This window comes from Schistocerca serialis, chromosome 1, assembly GCF_023864345.2.
Source record: "Schistocerca serialis cubense isolate TAMUIC-IGC-003099 chromosome 1, iqSchSeri2.2, whole genome shotgun sequence".
In the NCBI taxonomy this organism is placed as follows: Eukaryota; Metazoa; Arthropoda; class Insecta; order Orthoptera; family Acrididae; genus Schistocerca; species Schistocerca serialis.
Window position 1 is genome coordinate 140,488,692 of NC_064638.1, and position 16,834 is coordinate 140,505,525.

At 39.3% G+C, this 16,834-nt stretch overlaps 1 protein-coding gene across 1 annotated transcript in view; it reads right to left on the minus strand.

Moving 5' to 3' along the window:
* The window catches only part of LOC126464350 (transcription elongation regulator 1), a 260,399-nt gene that overhangs the window by 172,098 nt on the left and 71,467 nt on the right, over positions 1-16,834 (minus strand). The window contains exons 4-5 of the mRNA XM_050096228.1: positions 12,385-12,534; positions 10,877-11,051 (exon numbers count right to left, since the gene is read on the minus strand). Coding sequence (XP_049952185.1) covers positions 10,877-11,051; positions 12,385-12,534 — 325 coding nt within the window. The remainder of the gene's footprint in view (positions 1-10,876; positions 11,052-12,384; positions 12,535-16,834) is intronic.

The window sequence follows — 16,834 nt, forward strand, 5'->3', positions numbered from 1 at the left end:
GCCATCACTTTCATTTGGTAAGTCACATCATCTTTGTTTTTAGATATATTTTTCCTACGTGGAATGTGTGTGTGTGTGTGTGTGTGTGTGTGTGTGTGTGTGTGTGTGTGTGTGTGTGTGTACACACATTTGAATTAAAAAAAAAAAGAGGAGGTTGCATGGCGCGAGATTCGATCCGGCGACCTTCGGCTTACAAACACGAGCGCTTAGCGCTGCGCCACGACGCTGTAGAAAACTATTAATAGTAGAGAGTGTTTCACCGCAACGGTTTCTTTTAACTGTCGATTTTCTCGACAATGGCTGAGAAGTGCATCTTGGTGCTTTGCCACATTACACCTTTGGCCATGACTTATTATGCGCAGTATGAACTGAATCTGAATTTCTCAATTGGCGGCCTCCCCTTGTAAGTCGTCTTATCTTCCTGCAGTCACTCAACTTCCAACACCTTACCGAACACCATGGCATCATCAGCAAACAACTGCAGATTGCTGCCCACCCTGTCCAGAGAACAACAGCTATCCTATCACAATCTCCTGGGGCATTCCTGGTGATACCCTCGTCTCTGATGAGCACTCGCCGTCGAGGACAACATACTCAGTTCTATTATTTGAGAAGTCTTTGAGAAACTGGCATATCTGTGAGCTTATTCCATACAGTGGGGCATCATGTCAAATGCTTTCTGGAAATCTAGAAATATGCAATCTGCCTGTTGCCCTTCATTCATAGTTCTCAGTATATCATGTGAATAAAGGAAAAGTTGAATTTCGCATGAGTGAGGTTTTCTATCATGCTGATTCACGTACATAAGCTTGTCAGTCTCTAGAAAGTTTACTATATTGAAATTGAGAATATGTTCAAGGATTCTGCAGCAAATCGAAATTAGGGATATTAGGGATATTGGTCTGTAATTTTGCAGGTCCATTCTTTTAACCTTCTTATATACTGGAGTCACCAGTGCCTTTCTCCAGTCGCTTGGGACTTTGTGCTGGATGAGAGATTCACAACGAATGCAAGCTAGGTAATGAGCCAACACCATAGAGTGCCCTTTGTAAAGTCTAACTGGGATTCCATCCAGACCTGGTGTTTATTTGCTTTCAAATCTTTCAGTTATTTCTCTAAGTCAGGGATGCTTATTTCTATGTCACCCATATAGGAGTCTGTCCCATGGTCAAATGATGATACGTTTGTACGATTCTCCAGATTCCTGAAACGTGAAATTTAAAACTTCGGTTTTCATTTTGCTATCTTCAACTGCCACACCACACTGGACAACAAGGGAGTGAATGGAAGCATTAGACCCACTTAGTAATTTTATGTAAGACCAGAATTTCCTTGGGTTCTCTGCCAGGTCTTTTGCTTGGTTGTGACACGTGGTGGTAATTGTATGCTTCGCACATAGATCTTTTCACGGACACTCGAATTACTAGTAATCTTTAATAGCCATTATTTCTGATGACAGAAGTGTACAGGACTGACTGAATATTTGCTAGCCACAGACATGTGGAGAAGCATATGCTGACATCACCTATTCACAGGACGACGCGAACTACTACAACTGGCACACGCAGAAAACATTTGTAGCGTCAATTTCAAGACTTTGCATGAATTTATAGTGTGTTCATGTTTGTACATCACCATTTGGTTCTTCATTCGCTACAACTAAGATTGTCGGTCTTGGTTTATTTGTTGGACACGTTATTTTGCTGTGCCATCCCTGTTGTCTGTCTGTCTTCTTGCATTGTCCTGTTCACTCTTGGCAACACACTGCTGACACCCTAGGCCAGTTGGCCAGTATCTGCTGGTTCTATAGTTCTTTCTAGTCTTTGTCATATTACCGGTTACTACAGGAGTGCTGTTTAAGTGGAGTTAGCATGTAAATGAGAGCCCTTTCATTTGAAACAAAGTCTCGAATGTGAGTGGTCTTATTCACCGAAATGTCTTCAATAAAAAGTTGATTGTGGTAAAGTTTAATTTTTTCACACTGTGTAAACAGCCTCAATATAGCTTCTAAATAATGAAACCTTTTTAAAAACCACCATAGGCTGTCAATTTTATTATGCAAGATGCCTTTATTGCACCGTGTATATGAATCACATTACTTGCCAATTTCGGCTTTTGACCATTTTCAAATGTATAGCATTGGTGATGTGTATGTCACATAAAACCTATTTCATGTGTGTGTCACATAAAACTTGTTCAGATATGCACACATTCCGGGACTTTACATACATGGTTTTCCAGAATGGGTACATCACATCCTGACTAATTTCTAGAGCGCGCGAGTGTATACCTGTCCTTTTTTCCCCCTAAGGTAAGTCTTTCCGCTCCCAGGATTGGAATGACTCCTTACCCTCTCCCTTAAAACCCACATCCTTTCGTCTTTCCCTCTCCTTCCCTCTTCCTTGATGAAGCAACCGTTTGTTGCGAAAGCTTGAATTTTGTGTGTATGTTTGTGTGTCTATCGACCTGCCAGCACTTTCGTTTGGTAAGTCACATCATCTTTGTTTTTGGATATATTTTTCCCACGTGGAATGTTTCCCTCTATTGGGAGGGAGGGAGGGAGGGGTCATTTCGAATTACAATAGGGAATGAGTTTCTTCAGCCACTACAATACAATTATCATACAGCTGTTTTTCCCTTAGTTTCGTAACATTTTACACAATCATTTTCCACTTTTATTTTGAGAAGCAAGCAAAACATTTTTCATGAACATTACAGGGTTATAAAAACAAAATCAAATCGGGTTAATGCAGGAGTAGGTTAAAAAAAAAATAGGAGCACGGGTAAGCTACAATGAACAGCATAGTGAATGCATTATTGTAGTAGAGACAGACACGAAGCCCATGTCTACCACAGTTGTATAAGTTTACATGCCAACTAGTTCCACAGATGACGAGGAGATTGAAGAAATGTACGATGAGATAAAAGAAATTATTCATATAGTTAAGGGAGATGAAAATTTAATAGTCATGGGTACTGGAATTTGACTGTAAGACAAGGAAAAGTAGTAGATGAATATGGCCTGGTGGAAAGGAATGAAAGAGGAAGCCACCTGGTAGAATTTTGCACAGAGCATAATTTAATCATAGCTAACACTTTGTTTTAGAATCGTGGGAGAAGGTGGTATATGTGGAAGAGACCTGAAGACACTGGAAGGTTTCAGATAGATTATATAATGGTAAGATAGAGATTTAGAAACCAGGTTTTAAATTGGAAGACATTTCCAGGAGCAGTTGTGGACTCTGACCACAATCTGTTGGTTAGGAACTGTAGATTAAAACTGAAGAAACTGCACAAAGGTGGAAATTTAAGGAAATGGGACCTGAAAGAACCACAGGTTGTAAAGAGTTTCAGAGAGAGCATTAGGGAACAGTTGACAAGAATGGGGGAAAGGAATACAGTAGAAGAAGAATGGGTAGCTTTGAGGGATGAAGTAGTGAAGGCAGCAGAAGATCAAGTAGGTAAAAGGACGAGAGCTATTAGAAATCCTTGGGTAACACAAGAGATATTGAATTTTACTAATGAAAGAAGAAGATATAAAAATGCAGTAAATGAAGCAGGCAAAAAGGAATACAAACGTCTGAAAAATGAGATCGACAGGAAATGGAAAATGGCTAAGCAGGGATGGCTAGAGGTAAGGATGTAGAGGCTTATCTCACTAGGGGTAAGATAGATACTGCCTACAGGAAAATTAAAGAGACCTTTGGAGGAAAGAGAACCACTTGTATGAATATCAAGAGCTGAGATGGGAAACCAGTTGTAAGCAAAGAAGGGAAGGCAGGAAGGTGGGAGGAGTATATAGAGGGGTCTATACAAGGGCAATGTACTTGAGGGCAATATTACTGAAATGGAAGAGGACGTAGATGAAGATGATATGGGAGATACAATCCTGCATGAAGAGTTTGACAGAGCACTGAAAGACCTAAGTCGAAACAAGGCCCTGGGAGTTGACAACATTCCATTAAAACTACTGATAGCCTTGGGAGAGCCAGCCCTGAAAAAGCTCTACAATCTGGTGAACAAGATGTATGAGATACGCAGAATACCCTCAGACTTCAAGAAGAATACATGAATTCCAATACCAAAGAAATCAAGTGTTGACAAGCGTGAAAATTACTGAACTATCACTTTAATAAGTCTGAGTTGCAAAATGCTAACATGAATTCATTACAGACAAATGGAAAAACTGGTAGAAGCTGACCTCGGGGAAGATCATTTTGGGTTCCATAGACATGTTGGAACACATGAGGCAATACTGACCCAACAAGGCAAACCTACATTTCTAGCATTTGTAGACTTAGAGAAAGATTTTGACAGTGTTGACTGGAATACACTCTTCCAAATTCTGACGGTGGCAGGGGTCAAATACAGGGAGCAAAAGGTTATTTACAATTTGTACGAAAACTAGATGGCAATTATACGAGTCTAAGGGGCACGAAAGGGAAGCAGTGGTTGAGAAGGGAGCGAGATAGGCTACAACCCTATCTCATATATAACTCAAAACTATATATTGAGCCAGCAGCAAAGGAAACAAAAGACAAATTTGGAGAAGAATTTAAAATCCATGGAGAAGAAATAAAAACTTTGAGGTTTGCCGACGACATTGTAATTGTCACTGACAACAAGTGACCTAGAAGAGCAGTTGACCAGAAATGAGAGCGTCTTGAAAGGAGGATATAAGATGAACATCAATAAAAGCAAAATGAGGCTAATGGAATGTAGTCGAATTACATCATGTGATGCTAAGGGAATTAGATTTGGAAATGGAACACTTAAAGTAGTAGATGAGTTTTGCTATTTGGGAAGCAGTATAACTGACGATGGTCGAAGTAGAGAGGATATAAAATGTAGACTGGCAATGGCAAGGAAAGCGTTTCTGAAGTACAAATACTTGTTAACATTGAGTGTAGATTTAAGTCTTTTTCTCAAAGTATGTATATGGAGTGTAGCCATGCATGGAAATTAAACATGGACGATAAATAGTGTAGAAAAGAGGAGAATAGACGCTTTCGAAATGTGGTGCTACAGGAGAATGGATAGATCACATAACTAATGAGGAGGTACTGAATAGAATTGGGGAGAAGAGGAATTTGTGGCACAACTTGACTAGAAGAAGAGATTGCTTGATAGGGCATATTCTGAGGCATCAAGGCATCATCAATTTAGTATTGGAGGGAAGCGTGGAGAGCAAAAGTCATAGAGGGAGACCAAGGCAGGAACACACGAACAGAAGGATGTAGGTTGCAGCAGTTACTTTGAGATTAAGAAGCTTGCACAGACAGAGTAGCATGGAGAGCTGCATCAAACCAATCTCTGAACTGAAGACCACAATAACAATAAGTGAAGGAAATTAAAATGTTCAGTACAAAGTGTACACAATGATTTGTGGTAATGAATGTCATCAGTTTTTTAAAAAATCACAGTTTTGTAACAGCAAGCACAAAGTCTAAAAAAAATGGAAATTGGTATATGGGTACAAGGTAATCTAGCATATTTTCCAACATGATACAACCACAAATTGCATGTCAAAACGTGTTCTTGAGAAATCTTTACTTTGCACTCACTCGGAAAAAAGCAAAAATTGATGAACATGGTGAACTAAACCGAAAACTGCGGACTACGGTGAAAGCTGTCGAACTCTAATATTTGGGGGAGCGTGTTTCCCTCCTGTTGCCACTGGCAGTGCAGTGTACTCTGGTGACATGAGCACAGTAACATCTAGTGTATTGCTTGTAAATATCTAGCGGGTGAGCTCATTTTGTGTATGTGGATTGAGTACATTTCACACTACTACTTGCAGGAACTGTAGTGATCATGATGTAATGGTGCTGTGAAGGCAACCAGAAACAGGGCTATCAATTTGTTGATCACTGAAGTGCAGAGTTGATCTTTTATGGATGTGTTAGTGACAGGAGAATCTCGGTTGTGGGAGAACTCTTTACAGTAATGTGTTTGTAGTTGCACAGTACATAAAATATTTGTGACAAGGAAGAATATCAATGTTTGCTCATCGCTTCACTTACTGCAATACAAGCTGTCCTCGTAAGTTGCTTCCTAACCACCCACTCAGAAATCACCGCATATTTGGAAATGGATGGTCAAGTATTATTTCATCCTTTGTAATCTAATCAGACAGAAATTTTGAACAAGACTGAATACTGCAGAAAATACTTGTATTACATTCGTAACAAAGTCCTAGAATATGTTAACAACACGAAGGTGGAAAATAAAGTTAGCATATAACAGGATGCGAACTTCCCACCTCTAACTCTGTTAAGTATGACTTTACTCATTATGCTATAGATCAACCGTATGAGTTTTGTCTCTTTTCTTGGTTATTACAATATCTCTTGATGCCTTATGTCTCTTATTCTTTATTAACATACATTTAATGATAAGGGTGATGTGTTTGTGACATATTTTCAAAGTGCTACGGCTTTGAAACAGCATACTGTGGCGCACACACACTACAAAGGAAATGAATAATAGAAATGCATACGGTTCACTGGGGTTGTTAACACGCACTCACAAAAATCGATAATCAGAAGTCCACCAGGAACATAATGACTGCAAAAAGTAGTGTGAAGTCTAATCAACCCTGCGTGTGTTAAGCCTAGTTTACGCAACAACACTGGCTTGCGCCACACATTGCATGCAAGTTGTTTTTTGTGTGTCTGTAGACACAGTGAAACCAGTCTATGCTTCAGTGTTGTCATTTTTTGAGTGCCATAGTAGCATGTGAAATGAAAGTTTTGGCAATTGTAAGAGTTGTGGCAGAGTTAATCTTGTTTGCATGAAACCACCATAGAAGACAAAAGATGAGAAAAAGAAAGAGACATGTTGGGTTGATGATTGCATAAAGAAAAGATATCAGATCAGTTGCTCAACAAACTTGCTGAAAGAAATGGTACTGGAAGACACTATAAGTTATTTTAATCATATGTACTACTGTTTGTGAATAGGAATCACTGCTGTGACGTTTTAAATATTTTAGTATTGATGAAAGAACTCATCTTTTCAGATTTCTGTAGCCTTGTATCCTGCCAACTATTTTCCTTAACAAAGAATCAGCCAACTCAAACCACAGGATTTGAGCCATGTAGATGTGGGCTGCTGTTCTGCAGATAGATGTTTTGTTCTCCTGTTTTTTTAATTTATTTGCGTATGTACTCCTGTAATTTTAACTGAATGGATTTTGCCCTGCAGCTCATACATGGTGGTCCATTGATTGTGAGCGGGCCAAATATCTCACGAAATAAGCGTCATACGAAAAAACTAAAAAGAACGAAACTTGTATAGCTTGAAGTGGGAAACCAGATGGCACTATGGTTGGCCTGCTAGAAGGCGCTGCCATAGGCCAAACAGATATCAACTGCGTTTTTTAAAATTGGAACCACAATTTTTTATTACATGTTCATGTATAACGTAAAGCAATATGAATGTTTTAGTTGGACCACTTTTTTCGCTTTGTGATAGATGGCGCTGTAATAGTCACTAACATATGGCTCACTAGGTTTTTTAAATTAAAATATGGAACGTAGGTACATTTGAACATAGTATTTCGGTTGTTCCAACGTGATACATGTACCTTTGTGAACTTATCATTTCTGAGGACGCATACTGTTACAGCGTGATTACCTGTAAATACCACATTAATGCAATAAATGCTCAAAACGATTCCGTCAACCTCAATGCATTTGCCAATACGTGTAACGACATTCCTCTCAACAGCGAGTAGTTCTCCGTCCGTAATGTTAGCACATGCATTGACAATGTGCTGACGCATGTTGTCAGGCACTGTCGGTGGATCACGATACCAAATATACTTCAACTTGCCCCCCCCCCCCCCCCACACACACACACACACACACACACACAGATATATATCCATCCGCACATATACAGACACAAGCAGACATGTCTTTTTTCCCCCCTGAGATAAGTCTTTCCACTCCTGGGATTGGATTGACTCCTTACCCTCTCCCTTAAAACCCATTTCCTTTCGTCTTTCCTCTCCTTCCTCTTTCCTGATGAAGCAACCATGGGTTGCGAAAGCTTGAATTTTGTGTGTGTGTTTGTGATTTTTGTGCGTGTATCAACATACCAACGCTTTCGTTTGGTAAGTTACATCATCTTAGTTTTTGCAGCATCCACTCCAACAGCTGCAACACTGACATCCTGCATTACAGAACATAAATGCAGAATGCCTTCATCACAGCGAGTGAAACCAAAGCAGATGTTTACAGTACAATATAGGCTGCTGCCGGAGATGAAAAACAGCCTCGTGTCTCAGCCAACGGTCACCAGGGCCGGCTACCCGAGCATCGCCGATTGACTGCAGTGCCAGGGGGTCAGGATCAACAAGTGGACTGTTTTCCTATGTCACTCACATGTTTGAAAGTAACCTCAGAAGATCCATCCACCACCAGCCAGAAAGCAGTTTAGACACTCTCCACCCGGACTTGTAGGGATCTGCCATTCAGGGTGCAACATCCCAAGCACGACATCTGCTGGTAGTCCCGAATCATCAGAAAAGGTAGCTTTGGACTATGAATCAAGAGTTTCGTGTAATGGTGTCCTCCCTGGACAGCTTTATGGTAATGCTGTGCCAACCACTCTCTAGCAGTTTTGTTTCAGTCTTTTCTTTGGTGGACTTTCTTGAGTGAGGTACTTGTGAGGAAAACATTATATTTTGTTATTCTTCTGTTGTAAGATCCAAAGTGGGATCTATACCTTGTTTCTCGCTTAAATTGAGTTTTGTTTTGACTTCTTTGTCAACATCAGCGAGTTCTTGTTAATTACTTTGTCCCAATAAAAACAGATTCAAGAATACCGTTAGCATTTTATCTCTGCTACCGCAGACTGCAATGTGCAGTTAATTACTATAATTTTCACTACTACAAAAAGAACAATTATGTGGTGTTTCTCTTCGTTAATTTCATATATTTTTACACCTTTTTTTTTACCATCATGGTAAAATAAGTTTTCCTATTATCACAACCAATAAATGCAGCACATTAGAAAGATTCTCTTGGTTAGAGATTTCTTTGCATGTATCAGTAACATCAAAGAAAAGAACTACTAAAGGCTCAGTCAAATAGACAACTGGCCATCCAAGCAGGCAGAAAGCACTGTTGCAAAATAATATGAAAAAGATAAGATTTCAACTCACCAAATACACTGACGTGACAAAAGCTATGGGATACCTCCTAACATCATGTTGGACCCCCTTTTGCGTGGTGTAGTACAGCAACTCAACATGGCATGGATTCAACAAGTTGTTGGCAGTCCCCTGTAGAGATATTGAGCCACTCTGTCTCTACAGGGATCCATAACTGAGAAAGTGTTGCCGGAACAGGATTTTGTGATTTGACTGATCTCTCAAAATTACGTCACATAAATGTTCAATGGGGGTCATGTCAAGTGAACTGGTGAATTGTCCAGAATGTTCTTCAAACCAATCATGAAAAATTGTAACTTTTTGACATAGCGTACACTCAGCCAAAAAATTTCCATCGCTGCTTGGGAACATGAAGTCCACAAAGGGCTGCAAATGGTCTCAAAGTAGCCAAACATACCATGTAAAAACATCTCACACCATTATGGAGTCACCACCAGCTTGCACAGTTGTCGACAACTTGGGTCCGTGGCTTCGTGTGATCTGTGCTGCATTCAAATCCTGCCATCAGCTCTTACGAACGGAAATCGGGACTCATCTGACCAGGCTTTCATTTTCCAGTCATCTAGGGTCAACTGATATGGTCACGAGTCCAGGAAAGGTGTTGTAGGCGATGTTTTGCTATTAGTAAATGCACTCGCGTTTGCTGTCTGCTGCTTACCCCATTAATGCCATATTTTGCCACACTGTCCTAATGGATATGTTCATGGTATGTCCCACATTGATTTCTGGGGTTATTTCATGCTGTGTTGTGCTTCTGTTAGTCCTGACAACTCTACCCAAATGCCGCTGCTCTCAGTTGTTAAGTGAAGCATAATCAGCCACTGCGTAGTCCGTGATGAGATGTAATGTTTGAAATCTGGTACCTTTGGCACTATTGACACTGTGGATCTCTGAATAGTGAATCGACGATTCCGGAAATGGAATGTACCATGCATCTAGCTCCAACTTCTATTCTGTGTTCAAAGACTGTTTATTCCCATCGTGTGGCCATAATCATGTAAGAAACCTTTTCACATGAATCACCCGAGTACAAATGACAGCTCCGACAATGCACTGCCCTTTTATGCCTTGTGTATGTGCATCTCTCTGTGCTCACACACACACACACACACACACACACACACACACACACACACACACACACACACACACACAGAGAGAGAGAGAGAGAGAGAGAGAGAGAGAGAGAGAGAGAGAGAGAGAGAGAGAGAGAGAGAGAGAAACTGTTTTGTCTATGTCTGATGAAGGACTTAGTCCAATAGCTAATAATATTTAGCAGTCTTTTTCAATGAGCCTGCCTGCCACCCAATGCCTCCTTTATCTTGTGAGAAGCAATGTGTCCTTTTCATATTATTGTTATTCGATCTCAGATTTTCCATTGTTTTTATAAACATAACACCATTTCCTTCCACGGATTCATATTTTGTGACATTTTTGTATTAGGTATGGTATTTACAGTACAAAAACATTTGCACACACCTATCCAATTAACCTCTCTGTTTCAACATTTTTCACACCGGTACCCACTTGTCCACTGCGATCTCTGTAGAAAATCACAACCGGCCAATGGACTGCCACAGATAAGAGTAGTCTAAAGTAAGCATCCATGTCCTGCTTGAGGAGGACGGTGCTATAGCACACAATGCAGGCTGTGGGAATTGCCTGCTCCCTGTTTCACTGAGCATTAATGCCTACCTGGTGGGCCTTGAGGTGGTCCATGATGTGGAGGCCCTCCTTGCTGATCAGGACCGCCATCAGGTTTATGCGGAGGTCCCCCCGGAGGTCCAAGTGTTGGGGCATGACCTTGCTGCTGCTGAGGTGGTGGACCTTGACCTTGATTTACTCCTGCTTGCTGGGCCATCACTTCAACCTTTAATTAAAATTTCAAATGATAATCACAAATTGTCTTTTGCACTCCTCACTCTACACTTGAAATGTACGATAACATGTTTCCTACCCAAACTGTATTTATCAATGATCAGTCTAGTGACTGGTCAATTTCAAGCCACTGTCACACCAAATGAAACATTACCCCCCCCATTTGGTAAAAACACATTTGTATGACAGCAAAATTTAGCACATGCACACAGACTACCAGTGATACTATGTCACTGAAAACTTACTTCAGTTACTTAATTTTGCTCTCTGTATTGGTTTAAAATCCTGCTACAACTCTAAATGTGTTCAAATTTTATTTTGTGGAGCACAATATATGATCTAAGTTATTACATATGCACCATAATGGTCAATGGGCCAATTGTTAGTAAATATATCGTACACATGGAAAAATATACCAGCACAAGCAATAATTATAAAGCACTCAAGTCAAGGTTGGCAGTCACAGGTTTTATGCATTTCAAACCCAGTGATTTCTAAAACCACTTTTTCTGTACTTTATTTCATCACCAACATTTTGATCGAGACCCCACACACATTAACAATATGCCTCCTCTGCTGTGGTCTACTTCTTGCACTCTCCCACAAATCACCTTTTAATATTAATCTATAGCAGATGGCCACAAAGTCCACCACTCCATCTTTCTCTAGGCCTGGCTAGAAACCTTCTTTTCCCAGTGTGTGTGTGTGTGTGTGTGTGTGTGTGTGTGTGTGTGTGTGTGTGTGTGTGTGTGTGTGTGTGTTTCATAGCCTGCTGGAGAGGTGGGAGAAATGTATAAATTGCAACAGAGATTATTTTGAATAAAATATTGTTTATCAGTTTCAAACAACAGATGTGTACTTATTGCAACCACATTCCAGTTTCATACTTTTGCACCTGGTAAGTTTACAGAGACAGATGAATCTGATAAAGATCATATTGCTCAAAGCCCATAATTTAATCAAATGAAGAAACTTGTCAGCAAAGGTTGTTTTAGTTTCTATGAATTCTTAAAAAATGAATTGCTGCCTTCTTCAAGGTGATCATGTACACCCTCATCAATTCCTAATTGCAAAAGAAGTCAAACAATGGTAAGAAAGAAAGAAATGAAGAGGTAAGGGAACTGTATAGAGTGCTGTGAAAAAATATTCATCAGATAAATTAATGCTAAATATAAATGGCTAAAATTTAAATCAGTCTGCACGGTATAAATATCATTTAAAAAATCTAAACCAACTGAAAAAAAATCAGTAACCAAACCATTTCTGGTAACCTTCAGACAAGTTTTTCTACATAAAAACAAACACCAGCAAAGGAAGTGTGTTACCTGTTCTTGTGTGATGACTTTGACATTAGGGCCCTCGGGCTTGGTCCATGTTGTCTCTCTGGTCCGAGCATTATAAAAGTAAGACTTGCCTTCACCAGTTTTTGTTTCAACCCAGATGTCTCCACTAAGATCCATACCGGGCATCACATTCTGAAAACCAGCAATAAACCACCTCACTTATCGATAATCAGTAACAATACAAAAACAATGTAATAAAGCCCAGCACTAAACCAAAATTGACAAACCATATCAAAATAATGCAGTTACACAAACATAATATTACTTCAGTTTGGAAAGGTGATATAAGGCAAAAAATGATATATAACTCACCACCGTAATTTTTACATTTGACACGAGGCAACAGAGCACCAGCCATTTATAAACTTTAAACATCTAAAGTAAATAAACAACAACAACAACTTTCAAGATACATAATTTCTACCAAAGTCACTAAACTGTGAAACAGAGCAACAATAAATATATATTGTAAAAGAATGGTTTTCATTACACTTTCAAAAAGAAGAAAAAGCAACCAAACAGCTTCAGCCGGGAAATTTGATGGTTGCTGAAAAAGAGTATGAAATAGATTAGACATTAATATACAAGGAAGCACGTGATACAGTTGGTAATAATAATTGATACCAAACAATGACCCTAATGAACAAGGATTACAGTTTAAAACTGAAATAACCAGTCCAATGTGTTTCAGAAATTACAGGAAAGTCAGTTATGAGTAAAAACTGACTCTAGAATGTCATCCCAGATTGCTTCTCAAAACATGTCTCAGGCTGCGGAAGCAGTCTAACGTGTCACTGTGTCAAATGGGTAAGTCAGAGGAGAGATGAAAAACAGATATCCAGGAATGAAAGTGTGTGTTTCCGTGAACTTTTGGGTGGTTATATGGAACAACTACAGTTCCGAAAAATGGTACAAATAGATTTTTTTTCTTTTCTTTTACCTTTACAGGCAGATTTATTCCTTTAATATGTTATGAATCATCATCTTACCTCATAATAATGCTGCTACTGTTTCTGTCTGGACTTCCATATCTGTGTTTTACTAAATGTTTTATTCCACATGAATCACTGACATACATAGTTGCAAGCGTTTGTTACACCTTATGCATCCAACACACAAACCAGTGCTTCATGACAAAAAAGGTCAATAGATTTTCGTATGTCGTGCTCCACTCTACCGAACATATTTTCCACGAACTATGAGCACCTGTTTCTTTTCCAGAATAAAATTCCTACTTTCTTTGCTTCCAACACTGACATCATTGCTGTATTTCTGAGTGCAGAATTACAAACAAAATTGTTATGAAAGAATAAATGCCATCTACATATACAGAGTAGCTAAATTCCTTTTAAGACTTTGAGGACTTGTAGTGGGGATCACAATGGTTAATTTTAGTATAGGAACCTATGTCTGAACACACACACAGTTATCTTGCTACATGCTGCTCATCATATGGGTCCACTTTCAAGAACAGGTTGATGTGATGACCACTGATGTCAACACACAAGTGGTACCTTTGCATCGCGTTCAAAAACACACAATCACCAATCACTGGTCCTCCAGAATCTGCCACAGCCATAACCTATGGAAGTAGATCTTCCTTGGACACATACCTAGCAGATTCAAATAAGGAGAACATGCTAGCCAAGTGATCAAGCCACCATGACCTACCCACTGTTGCTCAAATCGTTGGTCCAGACGATCTCTGACTATATGTGAAAAATGACATGGTGTGTCCTTGTGCTGAAACCACATGCTTTGACAAACATGATGTGTCCCATCTTCCAAGAGCCCATGCAGTATGCTGTCAAGGAATCTCAAGTACACGGTGACGAATGTACCCGTCTCTAAGGGCAGCTGGTAGACTGTAACAAAGAGGGAATGCAAAGTGTGGGAAACACTCTGAATACAACTGACTGCACCAAGTTTCACCATACATTAACATCATGGTGACATGCTCTGCAAATGTGTCATTCACCATAGTCAACAGCACCAGACAAAAAATAAAATGTATGTACACCTTGAATTCTGTACTGTAGTGAATGATTACTGATGTACAGTAGAACAGTATGAACAAAGACCACAAGCACAACTAGTAGTGGAGTATAAATGAAAACCTGAAGCACAACAGCAACTACCAACCTCTCTGGACAGACAAACTCAACTTAATGGTATGTAAACAAACCTGTAGTGATCATGAGATGTCAGCTAATCAGTGAATGAAGTGTGTGACACTCTCGTCAGTGGCACTGACTAGGGTGAGAGAGATTTGAACATGTCTTGTGGAATTATGCATGTAGCAGGAAAACAGTACAGTTCCATAGAAGAGTTTCTATGGTGAACTTTATTGTCTTGCTCCTCAATAAAAGTCCTTAACACCTGTAAAGGTAATTTAGTTACACCTTGTATACAGAAACCTCAATAGTTAGTACCTAAACATACAGAGGCAGCCACCAACTGATTCTGACATGGGCAGGAAATTCTCATTTTTGCATTGTTCCCACAAAACTACACACAAATACAGTTAAGGAATGTACCTTACGAATACTGCAGGGTGAATTCTACACTTTGTTACTACTCATGTCATGAGTATGTAGGTAACAAACATATAGACCATACTCACCCAATTAGAAGACGACTGTTTTGCAAAACTGTCATTCGAAAAACACAAGGTCATCCTACAACCGCAGATAAAGCTTTGGTTGCTGAGGTCAGTATATTTACATTGTGTAAAGGCATAATATAAGGTTCATCTTACATTCCCAGATGAAGGTTTGGGAGCTGAGGTCACACACAGATTTGACGATATCAGTATGCTAGGATGGGATGTAGTGGTACCAGATTGGCAGAATGTGAAGAGAGTAGCTATGATTGGGCAGTACATTTTGTAGTACTGTCAACCATGAAAATACATCCATCTACCACATTTGAACCACGGTTCACCTGAATCTAAATATACTTTGGACTGAACTGACTTTACAAATGAACAAATACTCAGCAACAAAACACACATCTTCAGGACAAATTAATTTTAACATAAATATGTTTGCACAGAACACTCTAAATGCGGCACAATAAATAAAACATGAGATTCAACAACGGTATAATAGCAGCATTGTTGATTTTCAAGACTGGTACAAATCATGAAGCACTCTTTTAGCTGTAAGCAGTCTGTTTTCTGCAGATTCAGCACTGGTGAACCGAAGATAATACATTATTATTCAGTTGGTTAATATTGTATGAACAGTAAATTATGGTGATTGATAATGGATGGAAATAATAGCCCTGATTTTGTTGAGAAACATGGATCTACAGGTTTGCATCTCACAACTGATTCACACAGACAATATGACATTCATTTTAAGTTAATGGTTGTGCACAAAGCACAGGTCACAAAAAATTGTGCAGCAGGAAGAAAACTTGATGTCACAGAAGTGACTTAATATGTAGAATCAGTTGAATAATAAATCGGAGGTCACCAGCCGTACATGCAATGAAGGCTCTTGATTAACCTAGAGATCATCTGAATGGAGGTGCTGGAAATAAAGAGGAATTTTCTAACTACATGTGCCTACAACTTCAAATGAGGTTTGAGTTGGTGTGTGATGATGGTGTAAATGATGGGGCTTACGTTGTAATGCAGAACAACACTGGCTCTGCACTTGGCATTGTTCTTGGTTTATCATGTCATATAATCTACTTAAGAAAACACCACTACTTTTTACGATGTATAGTGTTAACTTTTTTTCTTTCAGATGTTGTGATAAGTTTACAGAAAACATTTTGGAAATTTGATTAGTCATAGTACGTAGCAAATAAAAAATGTCTGAGGGAAGCTTTTCAGAAGTAATAGGCAATCCTATATTCAAGGTTGTCTTATAATAAGGTAAACGTGATATATACTCTTCAACATACTGACTTATGTTTAATCAACATTTTGTTTCTCTAGGGCTACTAATACAGGTTTTGTTGACAGTGTTCTCAAAATTTATTAATCCCAAACAAGACTGTAATTCATTCACACTTCTATGTTCAATTTGTGAAAAAACAAATCAATGCATAGGAAATGGCAGTCTCAGTGCTATCAGGAAGGGGAGAAATCTGTCTAGTAATTTGAGTAATAATGGGAAGGATAGATTGCTATTCACTGAAGAGATGACATGTTGAGCTGCAGACATGCACAATGAAAAAAGTGTTAAAACCACCATCTCTGGCTGCTCAGGCCAGTTGTTGTTGTTGTTGTTGTTGTTGTTGTTGTTGTTGTCGTCTTCAGTCCTGAGACTGGTTTGCTGTAGCTCTCCATGCTACTCTATCCTGTGCAAGCTTCTTCATCTCCCAGTACCTACTGCAGCCTACATCCTTCTGAATCTATTTAGTGTATTCATCTCTTGGTCTCCCTCTACAATTTTTATACTCCACGCTGCCCTCCAGT